This window comes from Alligator mississippiensis, chromosome 9, assembly GCF_030867095.1.
Source record: "Alligator mississippiensis isolate rAllMis1 chromosome 9, rAllMis1, whole genome shotgun sequence".
NCBI classification, from domain to species: Eukaryota; Metazoa; Chordata; order Crocodylia; family Alligatoridae; genus Alligator; species Alligator mississippiensis.
The window spans coordinates 12,233,205-12,257,295 of NC_081832.1; the positions used below are offsets into that span (position 1 = coordinate 12,233,205).

General features: G+C 44.5%; 1 protein-coding gene across 5 annotated transcripts in view; it reads left to right on the forward strand.

Moving 5' to 3' along the window:
* NFATC2 (nuclear factor of activated T cells 2) overlaps window positions 1–24,091 on the forward strand; it is a 131,379-nt gene that overhangs the window by 19,576 nt on the left and 87,712 nt on the right. For 3 of the 5 annotated variants that reach the window (XM_059733141.1, XM_006266914.4, XM_006266916.4), the window contains exons 2-3: window positions 467–1,490; window positions 2,620–2,788. In XM_059733141.1, coding sequence (XP_059589124.1) covers window positions 467–1,490; window positions 2,620–2,788 — 1,193 coding nt within the window. The remainder of the gene's footprint in view (window positions 1–466; window positions 1,491–2,619; window positions 2,789–24,091) is intronic. The other 2 variants (XM_059733142.1, XM_059733143.1) reach the window with 2 other exon arrangements.

Below are 24,091 nucleotides of genomic sequence, written 5' to 3' on the forward strand. Positions count from 1 at the left end.
GCCTCCATCTGTTGGATTTTATTTCGGCCCATTTGAATCTGATTTTTTGTGAAATGGTGTTCTGTGAATTTTGTGAAAAGGTCTTGGTCCACCACCATCATTGGAACAAATTGGGGTTCTTCTGTTAGCATCAGTAGAGCGGCTAAACATTTACACGGGCATGAAGACTGAACTACCTTCTCAGCCTTATAGGTTGTCATTACAGGTCAGGCTCAGGTAGCAAGTGATTGTCAGGGAAGTGCGGAGAAAGTTATAATGTTGCTACCTGTGCTGTTTTGAGATTTTAAGCTTCCCTTGGTATTTATCCAGTACCTGTTTACAAGCACTAATTTCCATAAAGAAATTTTAAGAATCTAGTATTTGCCTAATACCAGATGACGTCCGTTTGATAAATATGCATTTTTCTAATCCGTGATTGCTCAGCTTCTGTAGTAACATAGTCTTAAAGAGACCCTTCTTTTTCCAGAAGAACCGACTCCACATAAAACCAACAGCCCACCCACTGGAGTTTCATTCGCTTATGATGTCTCGGACTATGGCCTCAAGCCATGCCCCCTGGCTTATCCTAATCTTTCTGCAGATCCCATGGGCAGATATGGACAGCCAGATAGCATAGGGACAGCACCTACATACCCTGCAAACACTGCAGGGGCCTCTGCTCTGAGCCCTAGGATTGAGATCACTCCATCTCATGAACTGATTCATGCAGGGGGTCCCTTCCGCAGCAAAGACACAGATCTTTTGGTAGAGCATCAGTCCAACTCAGCTACCACTACCCCAAGGTTTACCTTGCCTGTCCCTGGCTTTGAGGGCTACAGAGAACCGCTGTGTTTGAGCCCCGCTAGTAGTGGCTCATCTGCAAGTTTCATTTCAGAGACAAATTTCTCTCCTTACACATCACCATGTGTTTCACCAAATAATGGTCCTAGTGATGACCTTTGTCCACAGTTTCAAAACATCCATACTCATTATTCTCCTAGAACCTCTCCAATAATGTCACCACGAACAAGCATCACGGAGGAAACCTGCTTGGGACCACATTCACCATCACCCCGTCCCAACTCAAGGTCTTCATCACCAGGTGCAAAACGGAGACACTCTTTCACTGAGCCCTACAGCACTCAGCCGCTTTCCACATCTCCACGACAGTCAAGGACCCCCTCTCCCCAACCCTCTCCTCGCATCACCTTGAGAGAAGACAGCTCTACGCTCACTTACACCCAGCTGCCCAGCTCGTCGAGTCTCATGGATGCTATGAACAGCCTCACCACAGACCCTTCTTGTGGTATTCCTACAAAAATTTGGAAAACCAGCTCTGATCCCTCATCAGTGCCTTCTCACAAAAACAGCCTTCCATGTCACATCTTTCAGACGGTTGACTATCCTGGGCCTTGCGATCAGGAGGAGAGGAGAAACTCGGCCCCTGAATCCATTTTGTTAGTACCTCCATCTTGGCCAAAGCAACTGGTTCCTGCCATACCCATCTGCAGGTATGTTGGACGTTTCCTGCTTGTGCGTTTTTACCTGTTATTTTCTTTGGCTGTTTTCAAGTCTTAACAGATTTGCAGCATGGCTCTAAGGTGTGCTACGGGGGGTTTAGCTTTCCAGTGAAAGTGCTGCATGGTATTTACACCAGGCATTATCTCTTACACATTTAAGTTCACAGGCTCAGCCTTACACTTTAAAGCCCCACAATGAAATGTGTGATGTGGTTCATTGGTGCTGATCCCTGTGTGAAAGATCAAGCTGCAGGACTGAGCTTAAGTATTTGTAATTATGGGTTCATCCTTTATGGTGCTGAATGACTACAATCCTGGAGCTGGCTTAAGAGGGAGGGGTTTGTTTTTGAGTTTTTTTTACCTTAAACTTTTTTCTCTGGCAAAAAAATCATGGTGTTGCTGAACCTGCATCTTGTGGCAAACTCATCTCTGTTTGCTGAACTGATCACGCCACAAGATCAATTTGTTTTTTAAATCATTTTAAAAGCTGACTTAAAGGTTGCTTTGTTTTTTTTAATTGAAAATTACTTTCCATTTTAAAAAAAGTCTTCAATCTTATTAAAAAAAACAAACCTCTGAGTACTTTAATTAAAAAAGAATCATGTTATTTTAGGTCAAATTAGATGTTCCATTTGACTCCAAACTACTAAAACTTCTTTTTCATCACCATTAAAAAACAATACTAAAACACAGCTTTGAGACATGGGGGGGTTGTCTGTTTATTTTATAACCTTTTAAGGAGAAATATGTGATTTGTTATATAAGTAATCCTAACTTAATTCTTCAGTGGTGATGAAGGTCTAAGCTAAATGTGGAGGATATATGGCTGTAAACCCCTGAAATAATGCACGCTCTTCCACATATTATTTATTAGGGAGCTACTTTGCTTTTTTGCTCAGAGTGTGACTCAGAAGGATTTGCCTACCCTGAATTTTGGTGCTGGTTGTAATCGAATGTGCAAAGCAAAATCCTAATCCATTGAATTTGTCGGCAAAATTTCCAGTGACTTCAGCATGGCCAATAGTTCAACCATGTGCTCTGTGCATACTGAAAGCCTATAGCCCTTTTCTGAGTCCCCTCCATTTCAGAGATTTAAACTGCTGAATTTCTTCCTGTCTAGTGTACCTGTTGCATCCCTCCCGCCTCTGGAGTGGCCGCTCTCCAGTCAGTCTGGCTCTTATGAACTGCGGATTGAAGTTCAGCCAAAGCCCCATCATCGTGCACACTATGAGACCGAGGGGAGTCGAGGAGCAGTCAAAGCACCAACAGGGGGCCATCCCGTGGTCCAGGTAAGAGATCTGAGCATCAGTGAAATGTTGAAGCAGGGGTTAATTAATTTTTTAAAAATCTCAATTGGAGAGAAGCCTACATGAGGGGATGGGTGTGAATACTAAGACCCTTGTAATCATGTGTGAAGTCTCTGAAGGTGAGTGGAGGTGAATTTCAAAAGGTTTGAAGATTCAGTCTGGAGAAATGTGGGAAAGATAAGAGGTTCAGCCAAAGCTTATGCCAAATTTTCTTGATTAGAAATCACATTAAGGTTCCCTTGAGATCAGATTCTGTCCTGAAATGGCCAACAATTCTGTGTTCCTGTTGGATCCATGTGAGCCTCTCTTGTGTGTCATTTTACTTCTTTTGTACCTTTTTTTTTAATATGTAGTTTTGAACCTCAGAAACCAGTTGAGTGTCTGGTGTAGCGTGAATGATCTTTCTGGATCTGGATTATTTTGCCTTTTTACTGACAACCAGCAAAGCTTTCAAATCCCCAGTTCCTCTGGCGTATGTGGACTTTGTAGAGCAAACTTGTGCCAAACATACTTCTGAACATACCTAACCCTTAGAGCCCTTTTATTTCAGACAATGAAATATGAGGCTCATTCAGTTCCCTCTGAAGTCAAAGAAAAGGCTGAAACAACTTCCATTAGCTTTAACAGGAGTTGGATTTAGGGTCATGCATACATTCAGCTGCAGTTCTCCAGGATTAACAGTGAACGGTTCAAAACTCATTTGAATTCATTTCAGGTAGAATTGGGAGATTGTGGGTGCGGTCAAGGGTTTGAAAACTTGAAAATGATTTCTTCTGTTATTTCCCAAAGCAGTTGGGGTTCACCTTCTAATGTCAACTCTTTCCTTTCCCCTGCTTAAATCTTAGTCCCGTCTCACCTCAACATTACACCTTACCTTCATTGTGATTACTCTTGGTTCTCATCTGAGTAAAGCAGAGGAGAATCTGCCCCCATACCTTTTCTTATCTAGTTGGAAGGCCATGAACTAATTTACAAACAGCTCAACAAAGGCAGTCAACTAACTAGGCTATTGTTTTCATTAGAATTTCTCTTTCCCATGAGTAGTTCATTGTCCTGCTTCATTTTTTCCCCTTGACTTTCTTTCTATCTGTTCCTCTTCTTTCAGTCCCTAAGTGGGTAGCCAACCCTAATACTACCTAAGCAGGCAGGTATTGATTCTGGGGACAGATGAACCTCAGGACGCGCATCAGCACATCTCTTGCCTTGTGTGTATATGTACAACTGGCTGAGCATAAACCAAATCATGTCCTTTACGTAATTCCATTTGTCTTCAGTTGTAACAATTTCTTTTTTTATCTTGGATGTATGATGCCAATAGGAAATCTGTATTCATTGGCAATAAACTAGAGTGAGATCAGGGGGGAGGAGGATAACTTAAATATATAGTGCCTAGGTTGGTTTCAAGGAGAAGTTCGGTCTGTACGGCTGCTTGTATGCCATGGGGGTTTACTTCAGCTTAATGCTCCCTCATTTGAAGCGGTGGGTTTTTTAAAACACCGCTTCGATGTAGGGAGAATTAAACGGAAGTAAACCTCCGTGGTGTGCACACAAGGGTTGAGCCTGTTCCTTACCTACCTCTCCAGTGGCAGGGGAGGGGGGGCAAGTTGCCAGTGGGCCGAGTAGTCCCTGAGCTGCAGGGGGGCTGGTGCTTCCCACATGATGGTAGCGCCCCCCAGGCGGCACCCACCCACAGGCACTTGGCATGGGCAGTCTCAGGGGGCACCGCAGCCGTGGAGGGAAACACCAGCCCCCCAACAGCCATGAAGGGAAGCACCGGGACCCCACACAGCTCAGGCAGGCAGGCAGGCTCTGGGGAGGACAAAACAAAAAGATCAGGCTCGCAGTTTGTTTTTTTTAATTTTTCCTACAGTGGAGCCTGCCTGCACGGGCTGCCTGCACAGCCCCTGAGCTCCACAGGGCCCAGTGCTTCCCTCCGCGGCTGTTGCACTTTGTTAGGGAGAAAACTAAGACACCAAAGGGATTTGGTGGGAGGGGTCTGCTACAGACCCCCACACCGAGGGGAAGAACTAGATTTGGGGCTCCTGAGGCAGCTCTCGGAGACCATAAAAAATAGGGAGGCGGTAGTCATGGGGGACCTAAACTACCCAGACATCTGCTGGAAGATGCAGACAGCAAAGTCCCACCATTCACGCAGGTTCCTATCCTGTGTACAGGATCTCCTTCTGACGCAGGAAGTCCATGGTCCCACTAGGGGGAATGCTTTACTGGACCTGGTATTGGCAATGGGGGATGACATGGTAGGAGACCTACAGATCGGTGGTCACCTGGGGGACAGTGATCACCAAATAATAGAATTCACCATAAGACATTGAGTGGGTAAGGTAACTAGTAGGGTGAAAGTGCTAGACTTTAGGAAAGCTGATTTCAATGAACTCAGGCGATTAGTCAAGGACGCACTGCAGAGTAGGAGTTTTGAAGAGATGGGAGCCCTGGAAGGGTGGCTGTGCCTTAAGGAAATGATCCTTCGGACACAGAGGAAGACAATCCCGATGCGGGGAAAAAGGGGGAAAGGGGCCAAGAGGCTTCCTTGGCTGACCAGAGAAATCCAGAGCAGTCTACGGGCTAAAAGGGGGGCATATAAAAAGTGGAAACGGGGAGAGATTACCAAAGAGGAGTATACCTCCTCTGCTCGTGCTTGTAGGGAGGCAGTTAGACAGGCCAAAGCTACCATGGAGCTGAGGATGGCATCCCAAGTTAAGGATAACAAAAAATTGTTTTTTAGCTATATAGGAAGTAAAAGGAAGGCCCAGGGTGGAATAGGACCTCTGCTAAATGGGCAGAAGCAATTGGTGATGGACAGGGGGGACAAGGCTGAACTCCTCCTGAGTTCTTTGCCTCAGTGTTCCTAAGCGAGGGGCAGGACAAGTCCCTCACTGGGATTGTAGAGAGGCAGAAGCAGGACGCCAGACTACCATGTGTAGACCCTGAGATGGTGCAGAGGCACTTGGAGGAATTGGATGCCTTTAAGTCGGCAGGCCCAGATGAGCTCCATCCGAGGGTGCTGAAGGCACTGGCTGACGTCATTGCGCAGCCACTGGCGGGAATATTTGAATACTCATGGCGCATGGGCCAGGTCCCGGAGGACTGGAAAAGGGCCAATGTGGTCCCCATTTTCAAGAAGGGGAGGAAGGAGGACCCAGGCAACTATAGGCCAGTCAGTCTCACCTCCATCCTAGGCAAAGTCTTTGAAAAAATTATCAAGGCTCACATTTGCGAGAGCCCAGCAGGACAAATTATGCTGAGGGGAAACCAGCACGGGTTCATAGCAGGTAGATCATGCCTGACTAATCTAGTCTCTTTTTATGACCAGGTTACAAAACGCCTGGATGCAGGAGTAGGGGTTGATGTCGTATACTTAGATTTCAGGAAGGCCTTCGATACGGTATCCCACCCCATACTGGTGAACAAGTTAAGAGGCTGTGACTTGGATGACTACACAGTCCGGTGGGTGGCGAATTGGCTAGAGGGTCGCACCCAGAGAGTCTTAGTGGATGGGTCGGTATCAACCTGGAAGGGTGTGGGCAGTGGGGTCCCGCAGGGCTCGGTCCTTGGACCGATACTCTTTTTAATGTCTTCATCAGCGACTTGGATGAGGGAGTGAAGTGTACTCTGTCCAAGTCTGCGGATGACACAAAACTGTGGGGAGAAGTGGACACGCCGGGGGGCAGGGAACAACTACAAGCAGACCTGGACAGGTTGGACATATGGGCGGAAAACAACAGAATGCAATTCAACAAGGAGAAATGCAAAGTGCTGCACCTAGGGAGGAAAAATGTCCAGCATACCTACTGCCTAGGAAATGACCTGCTTGGTGGAACAGAAGTGGAAAGGGATCTTGGAGTCCTAGTGGACTCCAAGATGAACATGAGCCGGCAGTGTGACGAAGCCATCAGAAAAGCTAATGGCACTTTATCGTGCATCAGCAGATGCATGACGAACAGAACCAAGGAGGTGATACTTCCCCTCTATCGGGCGCTGGTCAGACCGCAGTTGGAGTACTGCGTGCAATTTTGGGCGCCGCACTTCAGGAGGGATGTGGATAACCTGGAGAGGGTCCAGAGAAGGGCCACTCATATGGTTAAGGGCTTGCAGGCCAAGCCCTATGAGGAGAGACTAGGGCACCTGGACCTCTTCAGCCTCCGCAAGAGAAGGTTGAAAGGTGACCTTGTGGCTGTCTATAAGTTCATCATGGGGGCACAGAAGGGAATTGGTGAGGTTTTATTCACCAAGGCGCCCCTGGGGGTTACAAGAAATAATGGCCACAAGCTAGCAGAGAGCAGATTTAGACTGGACATTAGGAAGAACTTCTTCACAGTTCGAGTGGCCAAGGTCTGGAACGGGCTCCCAAGAGAGGTGGTGCTTCCCCTACCCTGGGGGTCGTCAAGAGGAGGTTAGATGAGTATCTAGCTGGGGTCATCTAGACCCAGCACTCTTTTCTGCCTATGCAGGGGGTCGGACTCGATGATCTATTGAGGTCCCTTCTGACCCTAACATCTATGAATCTATGAACCTTGGAGTGTTTTATTTTGCTATGTCACTAAGTCATTTAACGTGCAGTACACTGCCAACAGTGTAAACAGCAGTGCCATTAAAGTGGTGCAAAAGGGCATTTAAGCCACTTTAAAGGCCAATTTTGTCGCATGTACAAAGGCCCTATAAAGTTATAAATGGACTGAAGACTGGTTCACTGGTGTGTTGTTCCACGGAGAAAAGGTGAATGGTTTTAAAGCAGGAACTCACTTGAAATTTGGGATGATGTTATCATAGAAAACCAATTGTTTTTACCTAGTGTATAAAGACCCAATTCCAATCTCAGTTGCACTGGTGGAAAGGGACATTAGTCTACTGAAATCCATAGATAAATGCAAAATTTGCCCCATCAGTTCACTAGAATTTGGTCTAGCACAAAGGTAGCAGATGAGGTATAACATCCTACTGTAAATAATATCCTTGTACAGTGGACCATCATCATCTGCACAATTCAAAATTTGCATAAAATGATGGCTGAGCATGTTATCAATGATGACTTGCATTTTTTTTAGTTATCTCATTTATTTTCTCTTGGTTTCAATTAATCTTTTTCAGAAGGCAAGGACACATTTGTCTGGGGTTTGAAGGTGGTACTGTACTGATAATAGTACTATGTGGAAATGGTACAAATATAGCAAAGTTGGAGCTAGAGTTTACAGACCTGTACTTAATACTTAGCATCCTGAAGAATCCAGCTGTAAATTTTTTTTTGTTTTGTTTTGTTTTTTTCCCCTTGGCTTGATCCAGCAAAACGTTTATGCCTTTGTTCAACTCAAAGCCTGGAAACAAGCCCACTGTCTTCACTGATCTACTGAGGTGCCCATGCTCAATTATTTTACTGGATTGGAACTTGAAGGCTTTCAAGCCCTTTGCTACACTAATACATTTACTTATTTCAACTGGCTGTAATGACATGCATAAGAGGTACAGGGCAAAAAATAGCAATCATGTGTTTGGTGTAGTTTCAATATTTACAATTTCCAAATGGACATATGACAGGGGCAGGCAATTATTTTGGGCGGAGGGCTGCTTACTGAGTTTTGGCAAGCCATCGAGGGCCGCATAACAGGCAGCCCCGGGCAGATAAATATTAATTTTCTAAATTTTTTAGGGACCCTGCGGGCCGGTTAGAAAGGCCTTTTGGGCTGCATTTTTCCCATGGGCCGCATTTTGCCCACCCCTGACATATGAGATACATGACCAATCATTAGGGCTGTGTGAAATTTTGGTCCCTGATCTGATCGGTGGAGATTCAACCCGATTCAGTGGCCAAAATTCGGAATCCAAATCAAATCAGGAGACCCTTTAATCTCTCCGAATCAAATAGGAACCCTCCGAATCGATTTGGAAAGATTCGGAGATTTGGACACAGATAGCTTTAAATGTTTTTTCTACATATCTCTAGGTAGCGGGTGACTCATGAGTGCTGTGATGCTGGGCCACATGGAGTGTCCCACAGAAGCGTGGGGGGCTCCCCAGCGTGCTCAGCAGCAGACCCAGAAGCGGACCAGAACCACTTCCAGTCCAGGTCCGCCGGGGAGTGCACTAGGTGCCCCCCTGAATCCCCTTGGCTTGGTGACTGGTGCCTTCTGGGTCTGGGGGGGCACCCGGGGTCCCCCGGTGGCCAAACACTGAGCCAGAGGGATGCAGGAGGCCCCCAGCGCACTCCCAAGCGGACCCAGAATTGGACCAGAAGTACTTCTGGTCCACTTCCGGGTTCACCGCTGAGCACATGGAGGGTCCCCCTCACTCCTGTGGGATGCTCCATGTGCTCCAACATCACAGCGATCACAAGCCATACCTGGTACCTCAAGGTATGTAAAAAAAACATTTAAAGCTGTGTCTGTGTCCAAATTCCTGATTCTCCAAATCAGCATCAAATCTTCAGATTTGGCCGAATCGAATCAGGGACAGTGATCCAAATCAATGAATTGAATCACTGTCCCTGATTCAGGCAGAATCCAAATCTGAATTGAATACGGCCTGCTTTGCACACCCCTACCAATCATCATTCACTGGTTCCTCAGTTTTCTTATGAACTGTATCATTTACCTTCCCAAAGTATTCCCATTAACAGGATATTTATCACAGTGAAAGAGTTTCTTATGATACTGGGGGGGTGGGAATGATAAATGTTGAATTTCATTCCTCTAATCAGTATCAATCAAGGAGGGATTTATATTTTCTGGTAGACAGGAACAGATAATTCCTAGTTCTAACATATTTTACAGTCAGGTGTAAGGATCCCAACAACTGTCAATTTAAGAGATTAGTGTTATATTACCCCAAGTAAAAGTGCTTCCAAACAGATGTGCATGTACCCAGGGAAAGTGTGGATGGCTGCTTTATAGGGATCCATTAGAAACATGGAAATGTGTGTTCGATGTCAGTTCCCTTTAATGTAACAATGTTCATATGAGTATGAAGCAATGAGAGAGTTGCACCTGTATGGCTGATTACATCTGAAACTGGCCTACTTTAGCAAAATCCAAATCTTTTGTATAGTAAGTTATTTGGCTCTGATTCCCTCCACCCCCCCACTGAATTTCAACTCTGTTGCTCAGTTCAAATTGAAAAAAAAAATGGAAGAAGAAATTGGAAGAAATAAAACAGGCAAGTGACTCTGGTTGTTGTTACTAGTAGATACCGTGCTGCTGAAAGCGTACAGGAACATTTTAGCAATTGACTTTGAATAGTTTTTAGCGGGCGTGACTACATGTGCAATACAATACATTAATGCAATTCAATGAACTCCCATGTTTATCTCACCACAGTTTATTGCTCCCGGGCATGCATTTACACGTGTCCAGGACTGCAGCACACTGGATCATGCAGCATGCGTTTACACATGAGCCCAGGACTGCAGCCAGGTCAGAGCAGCCCTGACTGGCAGGGGGCTCTAGGTGTCAGCCTGCTAGCCTGGGGCTTCTCCCCCCCCCACCGGCTCAGTGCGCTGCAGAGGGGCTGGCTGGGGCATGAGGGTGCTTCAGCATGGGGCTAGCCAGCAGGCAGCCCCTGCAATGAAACATCCTCATGCCCCAGCCAGCCAGGACAGTGTCTACACATTTGCTGCTGTGGAGTTTTTTACTCTGCAGCGGAATAGTAGGCCCTATTCGATTTGGATTCAGATTTGGCCCGAATCAGGGACAGCGATTTGATTCGTTGATTCGGATCACTGTCCCTGATTCGATTCGGCTGAATCCGAATCTGAAGATTCGATGCTGATTCGAAGAATCAGCTATTCGGACATAGACACGGTTTTAAATGTTTTGCTACGTGCCTTGAGGTACCTGGTGCGACTTGTGAATGCTGCAGTGCTGGGGCACGTGGAGCATCCCACAGGAGTGCAGGGGGGCCCTCCACATACTTGGTGGTGAACCCAGAAGTACTTCCAGTCCACTTCCAGGTCTGCCGAGAGCGTACTGGGAGGCCTCTCCTGTGCTCCCTCAGCTTGGCGATTGGCTGCAGGGGGACCCCAGGTGCCTCCCCAAACCAAGGAGGCACCAGTCACTGAGCTGGGTGGTGTGGGGGGGCCCCCAGCATGCTCCCAAGCAGACCCCAAAGTCAACAGAAGTGCTTCTGGTCCACTTCCGGGTCTGCTGCTGAGCGCACTGGGGAGCCCCCTGTGCTCCTGTGGGACGCTCCATCCACTTCACCATCACAGCATTCACGAGCCACCTGCTACCTAGAGGTATGTAGAAAACACATTTAAAGCTGTGTCTATGTCCGAATCGCCAAATTTCTCCGAACTGATTCAGAGGGTTCCAATTCAATTCAGAGAGATTAAAGGGTCCTGTGATTCGATCTGGATTCAGAGATTCAGCCACCAAATTGGGCCAAATCTCCACCGAATCGAATCAGGGGCTGAAGCTTCACGCAGCCCTAGAAGATTGTACTTGTAATTATAAGTACTGTCCTGCTGTGGAGTAAATTCATTTACTCCAGTTTAATAGAGACGCATGGATAGACATGCAACATTTCTGTACAGCTTATTAGTCTACTGTGCAGTAAACGTCTTGTGTAGACACGCCAGTAATGATTAGTAAAACCCAGCATTTGACAAGACACATCACAGAGTTGGTGCTGTTTGCCTGGTTGTCAGTGGGGCTGCTGTTGTCCATCAGACTTGCAAACTCCCTTGTCCTGATAGATAAAAGAAAAGCCTATCATTGGGTTTCCTTAGAGGGCTTAGCACCTCTAAATCTGGTCCTACACAATAATCTTTACAGCTGTCTGGATTAAGCTTAAATGCAATATGCCAAGCTTCTTCCTCCTATGAGAAGCTGAAGTCAGCAAAGTTACAGCGGGGATGGATTTGTCTCCTGCATATGAAGGTATTAAATTCTTAGCCCTGTGTGAATCTGCATTATCCTCCAAAGTTTGTGTAAGGAGAGACACTTTTGTAAGATGGTATCAGTTGGGCTTTTGCAGCGCTCAAATGGTGTTGGCTTGCCCTTTTATTTATTTATTTTGGAAATCTGTGTTTGCATGCAAGTTGCTTTTTTGGGTACTCTGAAGCTACAAAGCAGCAGATCTCATATCCTCCAGCCTTATCTTGTGGTTTATCACTCTGATGCTGCTTCCTCTTCTTCACGTGTTTAGCCCTGATGTTTGGTGCACTTTGCAGAGGAGCCTCTGGCCAGAGATTGCACCAGTTTTGCACTCCCAGAGTGGCAGAACAATAGTCCGTTTGATAAAGCCAGAGCCTCTGAGAGCACTGAACTGAGACGTTTGTATGTATGGCATTAGGTCTCTGAAAGAGGAAGAAAAAGCCTGTGTGAAGCCAAAGGTTAAAGCTTGTATAAAGTGATATCCTTACCCATTGGCACGCTTGCACGTGCATGAAAGGAGGTGGCAAACACCTTGGTCTGCTTCTTCCAAGCTCCTGTCAGGACTGATTAAGACTGAACAGCTGAGAAACAGGGACAAAATATTGCTGTCTGTAATATCCCCAGCACAGAGACCACTCTCTTCCACCATGCACTACTGTCCACATCCAAAATAAGAGACTGTCCCTGCCAAAATAAGAGACTGCCCCTGCCATAATTTAATTAGACAAGGCAGATGGAAAAGAGGGAGTTAAAGAAACAGAATTATTCCTGCCTTACAGATGGGGAACTGAAGCTAAGGGAAGTTTCAGTGCTTGTCTGGGGTCATTCAGGGATCAAAAATAGTCTGTTTAAGAACTGCTACACCCATGAGAGATGAATACATCGAGCAGTATTGCTACTTCAACATTAAAGTTATCTGAGGAAGCTGACTGTGCAATGTAGAGAGGTCATGAATAGGGAAAGCTGGGTTTTTCCTTTTCTTTCTCCTTTTCTCTTGGTGCCCACAGGAAACTTTTCTAATAAGACCCCGTGTCGCTCATTTTTGAGACAGGAGGGGAAAATAGGGGGAAAGAGATCTTCATTCATTATAGCAAAAACAACAAAGTTTGTGAATGATTTGGTTCAGAGTTTTCCAGGAGGAAAGACCTGTTCATTTCCAAAACTAGAAGCTTGATTAGAATTAAATTCACCATGGGGAAAAACAGCAAAAGCTTATGGATGTTTCAGATCATTTCAGTTCTATTTAAAGGACTTGAGGATTTAAATGAGCCTATAGCTTTGTGTTAAATTCTCTTGAATCAGAATACAGTATTTTTGCAACAAAATGACAAGCCTCAGGAAAAATTATTGTGTTCAACACAATTCTGAGAAGTAACTGCAACTGCTTCTGCTGCTTTAAATTTCTCTACTTGTGAACTTGCAGTGCCCCTTGTCCATATGCAAAATCCCCTGAAAGGAGTTCACATTTTCTCATAACTTTATTCTTTATTCATTCTCATAACTCCTTACATTCTTTATGCTCTCATCTCAGTAAATCTGTCCCCCAGCATATTGATTACTTATCTTTAAGAACTGAGATTTTTTTGGATGACAAGCATAATGTAAGTGGTTGATATCATTTTTTTCTCCCTCTCTTGCTTGTTCCCTCACTTTCACTGTAAAATGAGCTTAATTTTTCTTCCATTCCTAAGCAACAGTGTTGTTTTAGAGTGGGATTTTCAAGTGTTTAAGTTACTGAACCACCTTTTGAAGCTTCTAAATCATGTAAACCTTGCAGCAGTAAATGGAGCTACTTATATATAACTTTAAAATAAGCTGTTTTAAAGGGCCTCAGGTGCTTATAGGAAATGCCCAGGGTTTATAGCAAATTATTGGGAGGAGATGGACAGATGGCCTGCATTTTCCTTTCTGGATCTGCCGCAGTATCTGCACATGTCCATGGCAAACCATTTCACATGATCCCCACCTGTAAAGTGGCTCTAATAATACAAGCCTTGCTTGGGTGCTGTGAGGTTGAGGCCTCATCTGTACTACCTTACCACTCTAACTAAAACAGAGAGGCAGATTGGTACAGCACACTATACAACCATATAGAGGTGCTTTGTTGAGATAAAGCTTTTTCTATAAGGGAAAGCAAGCAGGTAGACTGGTAAAACATATTTTCAAACCAGTATAATCTTAGCTGCGTGAGGGGCTCTACTGCTTTAACTGTATTGGTTTAAAAATAACTATTATAACTCCCAGACAAAGCCCCAAATCCTAAAAAGATAGGCATTAGTGAAGTACAGTATGTTATTTTTCCTGCCAGAGCCTGTAGTATAATGTATGCTTATGTACAGCAACGATTCTATATTAAAAGAGCTGAAGGAAGGAAGTGAAAATGTTTGAGAAGGACTCATTCAATTCACTATAGCTCACCCAACCACCACTTTCTCTGTCCTCATTTTTAACTTTTTAAATTATAGATGTGATTGCTGCTGCTTTTTAATTTTTTTTAATTAAAAGAAGCTACAACCCCCCACTTAGAAGTTTGCTTTGTATTAACAAACTTACTTTTCACTTTCTTTTTATAAGCAAGAATCCTTCCATGGGTGTTCTTTTGTGGTTTCAGAGTCAAAGAGTACATTGTTTTCTAGCTTTGACTTCCCCGTAGGGCCCTGACTTTTGCATGTAAGTAACTTCTAATGTTCAGCTAATTCTTTTAGGGTTATTAGTAAGACCAGAAACTCAGTTACAAGCACAAAACTTGACTGTGGGCTTGATACAATTCAAACTCACTCCGCATGGGACTTGCTTATAGACCTAATTCCACTCAGTTCAAAAGTAGGCAGCCACAAGTAGGTGTCTTGCATGTGACAAGTACAGTTGCATTAGGTTTTTCCCATTAGGATTCTCTCTGCTTTTACCCCCGCTCCCTGTCTTCTATTTTTACATCACTTTTTAATGGCAGGTACCATTCGGTAAGAGCAAGGCTTCTGGCATCAAGTTGTCTACTTAATAGCTCTTTAGCACTCGAGAGTACAAACTCTCTTGAAGCCAGCGAAGCAGACTCGTGCTGTTGGCTCTCCTCACAATGTTCTGATTTTTGCCTGCTTTCCCTTTCTAACAAGCAGTAGCCCTAGTTATGCCCTCAAAGCCTCTTTTGGAATTTTCTTGGAAAAAAATACAGCCAGATGCTCAGAACTACATGTCCAATGGGCCTCTGACCTAATTTACATGGAGAATCACTGAGAGAGTGTTTGCAATTAAAACTGCATACATCTGACCCCTAAGGTCCTGAACTGATCGTTTGTAGGCAGGGTTCAGCCAGTGCTGGGGGTGACAGCAGTCATAGTTATGCAGTTCTAAAAATATGGATTCTATTTTGGGTTCATTTGAAAAATTCCATTAAAAAAAATCTTGAAAGTGTATATTAGTCCATTTGTTTTTACAGTTAGTTTCACAGAGTATTATTTATTGCTAGTGAGTGTCCCACACAGTTTCCCCATCCAGCAGAAGGAAACGAGGGGATGTTGGAGTCAAAGGAGAAATGGAATTAAAGATAAATCAGGGTCAGTGCAGGAAAACCTACTGAAGCCTGAAAATGGCTTTTATCAAGGAACTGAGAATAGGGGATGTTAGTATAAGAATCACAATAAAACAACACTGAAGAAGAGCAGTGACGGCTCATCCAGTAGTATATGCTTTCTTCAGTAGTAGTGGGGGAAGAACCACTGGGAGAAATTATATATGGATGTGATGGATCCATCACCTCTTAAATTCTTTGAGTTGAGTCCAGGTAAATATTTGTAAAGCACACTCTGGCTCAAATAGGAGTTATGGGCTTGATGCAGAAATTGCTGGATGAATTTATTTGACCTTGGTTATGCTGGAGGTCAGGCTAGGTGATCAATGTGACCCCTTCTGCCCTGCGAGTCTAGGAATCTATGGGCAAGTCTACACGTGCAGTTAATTTGCCTGAATAAATTCCAGCACAGTTGGTGCTGGAGCTTATTGCTCCTGGGCACCGTACTTGAATGTGCACCCAGGACTGCAGCACGTTGAGCCAGGTCAGAGCAGCCCCAGCCGGTAGGGGGTCTGGGGGGTCAGCCTGCCGGCCTGGGGCTGCTCTGCCCCGGCTGAACGTGCTGTGGAGGGGCTGGCTGGGGCACAAGGATGCTACAGTGCAGAGCTAGCTAGAAGGTAGCTCCTGCACTGACACACCCTCATGCCCCAGCCGGCTCCATCAGCATCTACATGTGCGTTGCAGTGTAGTAAATAATGCCGCCGTATGATTGTACTTGTATTGACTATCCTATGGCGGTGTTTATTAGCTTATTGCGGCCTAATAAGGCTGCACATGTAGATACTGAGACTTTACTGTGTAGCTAATTGGTCAGCTCTGTAATAAATGTCTCACGTAGACATGCCCTATCTGCCTTGGAGTCTTTCTGCAGATTCTGAGAGCTTTACCAACACTACAGGAAGTATTGCCGCACCCCTGCGAGGAAGGTGAATACTGTTATCCCATCTTACAGGTGAGGAGCCAGAGACTAAAGGTCAGAGGACTAAAGGTATTTAGTTTTTGAAGGCCTAAAGCTGAAGAAGGGTACGTAGTAGGATTTTCACAAGTTCCCACGTATCTAACTCTAGAGATGAGAAGATGAGTCAAAAGTTTCTGTCAAGTCATTTAAGCCAAAAATAAGTATCATCTCTAACTGGGACCTTAATTTTAGTAGGAAGCTGAGGGGAAGGCAGTGGGAAGAGACCCACCTTGTCGAATAACCTCCTTGTTAGGGCATTTGCCTGGTGCATGTAAGAGCCAGGTTCAAGTCTCTGCTCTGAATTAGGAGTTGTCCAGTGGGCATAATAGGGCTTGTCTACATGGGGAAACTAGTGTTTAGTGAGTTAGAAGATGAATTTATAGGGCTCTAGGACACCACACAAACTCTACATGTGCATGCTAACAGAGCCCTTCGGTAACAAAGCTCAGTCCACTTTGAAAGCAGAGTAAACCACCTCGCACTTACCAAGCACTGAATGCCCTATGCAGTCTGTGTAGCATGCTGTAAATTTACACCCTTGGCACAAACTTCCCTGCATAGCCAAGCTCCCAGTCTCTTAATGCAATTAGCGATCATGATAATTGAATTAAGTATAGTACAATTAAGTCAGAGATCTGCCAGATTCAGAGAAAGAGCTTGAACCTGGGTCTCCCATATCCCACCTTGGTGGCCAGATTGCCTTTGGTTCTTCTGCGGTGGAGGATCTCACGTGCCTTTTGGTCGTTAGTTCTGAAAGGATCTTGGTTTTTCATTTGAAAACAATATTGAAATACAGATTCCCCCCGCCCCCTCATAAAGCCTAAATGTGTTGGCTTCCCGCCTGCATGACTCAGATTCAATATGAAAATGAAACTGTTGGGAGTTGGGTATTCAGTGGGATTCGAAAGCTTGACATCCTTAGATACAACCAGATTTTTAAAGGTATTTCAGCAAGTGACTTGCCCAAGTTCAAATAAATACTGCTGGAATAAAAGGTTGAATCACTGGAGTCCTAGGCAAGAGCGCTGACCAGTGCTGGGCTACCGAAAAGGAGCATAGATATACAGTGAGAAGTCCTGTAGAACAGGATATATAAAAATGACTCAAAGTTGCTAAATGGAATGAAATCAGCCATCACCTTTTGTTTTCATATCTTGTTACGATCAAAACCACCAGTAGAAGGTAATGGAGGTGAAGATCCTGTTCAGCTCCTTCTATTATTAATCAACTTACTATAACATTTTACTGCATTTTTTTTCCCCCAAGAAACCTCTTCTTCTTCTTTTTTTTTTTTTTTTTAAATAACTGCTCCTAAAATCCTTTGTCATCCCCGTTACATGAATTAATCTGAATTCTTTCAAAGAATTAATCTGAACTGATGTTCATATAACAAAACTGAGTGGCCCCGAGATAACATTTGCAACCTACATCCCTCCTCACCTCATTTCAGCTCTTGTTTTCACTCATTTGTTGTTCCACATCTGAATTGCTGGGCAGAGGCTCTAGGTACTGTGAAAACATTTTATAAACCAAATCATGCCCATTGGATGTGGGATAGCTGAAGACTCATTGCAGCGTCTGCCTGTGAGGATGACTGAAATGAAGAGTTCAGAGGAAGTTGGTAGTGAGGTGTTAATGCGAAACTGAAAATTGGCTCATCCTTTCTTTCTGTACTCAAGAGGGGCAGTTCCCATGCTCTGCTCTTATTGCTGGGAAGCTAATAACTGATGCACAGTGATATCATGACAAGCCAAATATGTCCCTGAAGTCAATGATATTGCAACAGGGTTCTCAGCCTTTTGAAGGCTCAGATCAAATGTAGGATCTTTTAGGCTAGATCCTATTCCAAGGATTGAGCACCTAAGTGAGATCCTATATCACTTTGTTCAAGTACAAGACAAGCTATTAAACTCTTCTACTTGTACAGTACAGTGTCGTCTAGCTTTGAGTCTAAATCGTAGAAATACAGTGAGGGGAAGGAGGACCCACTGACTTTTTATTTTTTCATTAACAGGTTTTCTAAGATTTGAGCAGAGTAGAATAAGATTGCATTGGGACATCTAAGTCTACGTAGGAGTCTAATAAGTGGAGTAGGATTTAGCCCATTGTGTTTTACTGGAAACCAGTAGGGCTGTGTGAATCATCGGGTGGTGATTCAATTCTGAGGTGATTTGGCCCGATTCTGTGGGCAAATCTCCAAATTCGAATTGAATGAGGGGACCAATTTAAAGGTCCGAATCGATTCAAACCTCTCTGAAGCTTCGGCAAAGATTCGGAGAGCTTTGATGATTCGAGCAGTCCTCAGTGGCTGCAGCAGGGAGCTGCAGCCACTCTGAGCTGGTAAGTGCTAGGGGCAGGGGAGAGGGGGCTGGGGGAGAGAGGAGGGGACCTACCAGCCCCCCCTGACCCCGCCTGCTCCCCCAAACCCCCCACAGCTGCCCCTGCCTGCCCCAGCTCTGTACTTTAAAGAAAAGCCCCAGTACTCACCAGGTGCTGCCGGGCGGGGAGTGATCCCCACTGCCCCACACTGCATGGGGGGCTCTGCATGAGCCCCCTCGGTCCCACCATGGCTGCCCCGCCTGCCAGGATCTGGCCCTTTAAGGAAAAAAAAAGTGGAGAAAAGCCCTGGGACTCACTGCTCCTGGTGCAGCCTCTGGGCTTCGGGGCGCCTGCAGAGCCCCCCATGTGGTGGGGGGCAGTGGGGATTGCCCCTGCTGGCAGGAGCCATGAGTGCTGGGGTTTCTTCAAGTATTTTTTTTCTTTAAGGGCTGGAGCTGGCCCATGGGAGGGCTGGGGGGGGCAGTTCAGGGGCTCATGCAGAGCCCCCCATGCAGTGGGGGGCAGCAGCGATTGCCCCCCATCCGGCAGCACCTGCTGAACCGGGGCTTTTTTTTCCCCAAGTGCTGGGAGCTGGGGTAGGCGGGCAGCCATTGCCAGGCTGGGAGAGGGGTGGGGGCTGGACCCGGCCTGGCTGATTTGGAGATTTGGCTGCTGCTGAATCTCCGAGTCAGATTTGGCCAAACCGAATCAGAACAGTGATTCGAATCACTGAATCGAATCACTGTCCCCCGAATCGGCTGAATCTGAAGCGAATACTAGCCGCTTCGCACAGGCCTAGAGAGCAAGGACTGTTATGTTGGTTGTTTAATTTCTTTTTTCTTTTATCATTCATGTATATGAACAGAAAATATCATTATTTAAAAATTGTTCAGTTGTTTATCCTTCTAATTTTTATTTCTATTCCAAGTATATAAAAAACCGTATCCTGTAACTATAAAACAGTGTCCCTATATCTTACCCACTAACACTGTCTGTAAAGAGACAGACAGCTGCTACTAATGCCTATTCCTATCATTCACTGATTCCATATCATTTGTCATCTTTAAAAGACACCTTTATGCTGGCTGACTCTTCATAGTTATCTGTGTATTTATTTAAGTTCTACAAATGATAACCAGGTACTATAAAGTCTAAGTGGAGAGACTGGTAGTTTTAAATTCACAAACATTTGAAAGAGGTCAGAATTGCATGCCACCTTTTCCCTTCCTCTGGAAAGAAGTATTGATCCTGAGCAGTACATAGCACTCCGTGGCATCTCCTATACTTTCATATAACAAATAGTAATACCATATATACTGTACTGTAATAGGACCTTTCAACAGATGTGTTTAGTGCATCCTGAAAATGTTAATTTTAGGACTCAATATTTTCTCAGTTTTATAGAAGCAGGGAAACTGAGTCACAGTGAGATGAAAAGACTTGGCCTCAGGATTACAAATAAATTTATTATTGCCTAGGAGCCAGCCAAAGAACCCTAGATCTGGCTCTCAATTGCTTTTTCACATTGCCTCCTCTTCAGATCTCCTGCCGAATCAGATACTGTCTGTCGTTAGAAAACAGAAATCCCATTTAAACACTGGGACCTGATTCCCATTTACACTATGAGGCATGAGAGTAAATGAGATTCAGGCCCTTGGAATTTTTACAGAAATGTCCCCAAACTAAGAAACATTCAAAATTGAACATCATAAAAAATTACCATTTAGCAGAATCAGATGTTCAGAAGATCATCTTTTGAGGCCTACTGGGGCTGCTTCAGTAAGTAGTAAAAAGAACAGGGGAAATATTTCTGGTTTGAGTTCTCTTGCAGTGTCTCAGCTACATTGCATTGAACAAAAACATGTGACACGTTTCCCTTTTATAGCTTGATGTCAAGTTTAAGTAAACCAGGCAGGCCGGCTGCTATATGATACAGTGTCTGGAAGAGGCCTCTTGTGTTTATTGACAGCTATTGATATCCCAGTCGCGCTGGGACAGTAGAATGAGGTTTTCAGTTTTCTTTGGAGCATTTCTGAAGAACGCCGTGCGGAAATCCTTGTAATCACTGCAGCATAGGAGAACCAGTGGTGAGCAGGTGATTAAACAGCAAGTGTGACGTTCTTCCACCCAGGTGAAAAATTAAGCTGCTGAAAGAAAATGTTAGAGGCAAGCAGGATGTACTGAAATGAGCACATCTATCTTCATCTGGTCTGCTCTGTCCTGCCTTAGAGTGTGAAGCTACGTGAAAAGTAGTTTTCTGGACAACAAAGACTCTAAGTGGGAAAGGAGCTCGGTGTCAAAAACTTCGAGAGCCTGTCGGTGGTTCTCAACCTTTTAGACTCAGGGCAACTCTCATCAGACTCAAGGCATCCCCCCCATAGCTTTTCTTTTTTTCTTTTCTTTTTTTTTAAAATTAAGAGGCACCACTGCTATTTTATTTTGGTGTTTCCCTTCTTGAAGAGGTGTTGGGCATTAGGGACAGGAGAGTGGCTGGGCAGGAAGAACCGGAGCCTCTTCCCACCTGCTTACCTCCTCCCGCCTGCTTATGTCCTCACACTTCAGCACCCTTCAAAGGATCTCCGTGCAGCCTGGTTGAGAACCAGTGGCTTAGCTCAACAATCCCTCGACGTTTCTGAAGGGATGAGAGGATTTTAGCAGGCATGCAGGCCCTCTTTGAATGGGTGGGAGCTGCAAGCTGCAATCCTTTACCACTCCTTGTAAGCCTAGGAGAGAACTTTTAAGTGTTTTCTTATCTTCTTAAATACAGCAGGAAAAAGGAAGCAGTAGGAGGAAATGATTTCTCACACAGCTTTGTATTTGCTTCTAATTAAATGTTGCCAACAGAGTCCTGTTTTCCCATTTTTTGCTAAAGGCTGATAAATGTCTATCTGAATCACCACTGCATTATTCTAAAAGCTGACCACACACACACATGCATAAACATCCCATTCAGAGGAAAGCTAAAATGACTTCCACAGGGAGATGGCAAGTAATATGCAGCAGTTAATAGACTAAATCTTGCGTTGTTGTGAACGGACTGAAACGAGCAAGACGGCTCATGAGTTTCATGCAAATAACATCTCTAGGACCAGTGAATTCATTCCCTTGTTTTACATTTTCCTCCTGGCAATGGCTTGTGTTGTCTAGACAGGAAAATGTGTGTGATCAACTTTAAAGACGCAGTTTTACACACATCCCTCCCCCCACAGGGGACAAAGACCTGCAAGTCCTGAGCGGCAAAAGCTTTAATAGGATGAATGGGAAACAAATTATTCCCTTCCATTCTCTAATGCGACCTGCATTTGTCTTGCAGGGTTCTAAATCCAGTCATAAGATTGGCAGGTGCATTCATTTTCTTCGAGTAACATCCATCACATTACATGCACATGCATATGGCACCTAGGTGTGAACCTTCCTGCTGTGCAACTGCCAAAAACAGAAGCCTACTGAAAATTTGGCCCTGAAAACCTACAAATTAAAAAGAAAAAAAAAGCCATAATATCTTCATTCATAAGTAGTACTGGCCAAGATGTGATATCACTCAACTTCATCCTTAGAATACTAGATCCATTTAGAATTCTTCCAGTATTGGACTGTCTATAGGACTGGGAGCCAGGAAGTCTGGATTTTTCTCTTTCCACCTCTTGTTACTAAATCACTGTGTGATCATAGGCAAATCTCTTAACCTGTCTGCCATATTTACCTTAAAAAAAAGAGCGAGATTACTTATTTTCCTACTTTAGATTGTCTGAAGAAGCAAGGCTCTAATACAGATAAGTGGTATTATTTAATCCTGTTACACTTTGGGCATGTCTACAAATGCACTTAAATTTGCAGTAGCCTATTTAACTGCACTTTAAAGCATCACATGCTATAATGCTAATGTGCAGTAAAATAGGCTACTGCACATTAAGTATCACTTAAAAGCTGTGTGCACTTGTGACTGCATGTTAAGGGAACCTAATGTTCATTTGTTTAGTATCTCATTGGAAGGCACTTTTATATGTGCTCTGGGGCGGGGGAGTGGGCGCTTTAATTAGAGCAGAGCCGCTCTAATAAAAGCGCTGCCGCGTATCGTGTGTCAGCGCTCCCGCACTTAAAAATGGTGGTGGGGGCGCTTGAACTAAAGTTCATTCAACGAGCTTTAGTTCAAGTGCCCTGCTGCCATTTTTAAGCATGGGGATGCTGATACACAAGATGCAGGAGGCTGATGGAGTGTGGTAATTACCATGCTCCAGCAGAGTCAGTTAATTGAGTGTGCTCCAACACACTCAAATTCCAGCCCATCAGAGCAGCCTCCATGCTCATGTATAGGTGCCTGGAGGTACTAAATTTAATGTGCATTAGGAAAAGCACCTTAATGCACATGTAGGTGTACCCAGTGAATGTTATAAGTGCACCTTACATTTAAAAAATCAAGCCACACTTCCTATCTACATAGAATCCTAGCAAATGAGGGTTGGAAGGGACCTCATGAGGTCATCTAGTCCAACCCCCTGCTCAAAGCAGGAGCATCCCCAATTAGATCATCCCAGGCAAGGATTTCTCTAGCTTGGTCTTAATGTCCAGGGATGGAGATTCCACCAGCTCTCTGGGTAACCTGTTCCAGCGCTTTAGTATCCTCATAGTGAGAAAGTTCTTCCTAATGTCTAACCTAAACTTCCCTTGCTGCAACTTGAGACCATTGTTCTTTGTTCTGTCATCTGCCACCACTGAGCACAGCCCAGCTCCATCCTCTTTGGAACCCCAATTCAGGTTGAAGGCTGCTTTTAAATCCCCTCCCTGTCTTCTCTTCTCTAGACTAAATAAACCCAATTCCCTCAGCCTCTCCTCATAAGTCATGTACCCCAGGCCCCTAACCATTTTTGTTGCCCTCTGCTGGACTTTCTCCAATTTGTCCACATCCTTTCGGTAGTGGGGGGCCCAAAAGTGGACACAGTACTCCAAATGTGGCCTCACCAGTGCTGAATAAGCACACATGAAGGTCTTTCTTCCCTGTATTTTTGATGATTAGTTAAGCATGCAGTTTTCAGATACAGTAACTAAGTGATGTTAAACTGTTTGCTCTTTGCAATCTGAATGATACCTAGCACTTGGGCTCACTCTGGAATAGATTAAAGGTGAGAGTGACTTTTCAACCCCTATGTAGCTGGAGTGTATTCAGGTGTAGGATTTTGGTTCAGCCAATTACTGGGATGGAGGGGGGCAGTTCAGATCTGGATGTATATTTGAATTTCAAATGCCCTCCAAGCGTTTTGGGTATTTGGGTCTGAGGCCTTGGCTTGCAACCATTTTAAAGATATACTGGTGCACATTTTTAGAACCTCATAGGCAACATTTATGCATATTTGCATGCCTAAGTTGTAGTCACCATTACTTCAGTTGTTCATGAAGTCATGCTGACTGCGCAGCCAAATGACAAATTGAACTTTTATAATACTTCTGCACAACAGTAGTGTTTGCACATGCAGATGCATATAGGTTTTTTGCATGTAAAATTATATAAGAGCCATTCTGAACATCTAACACTCGTGTGTGCACATACCATTTAAAACCAATAT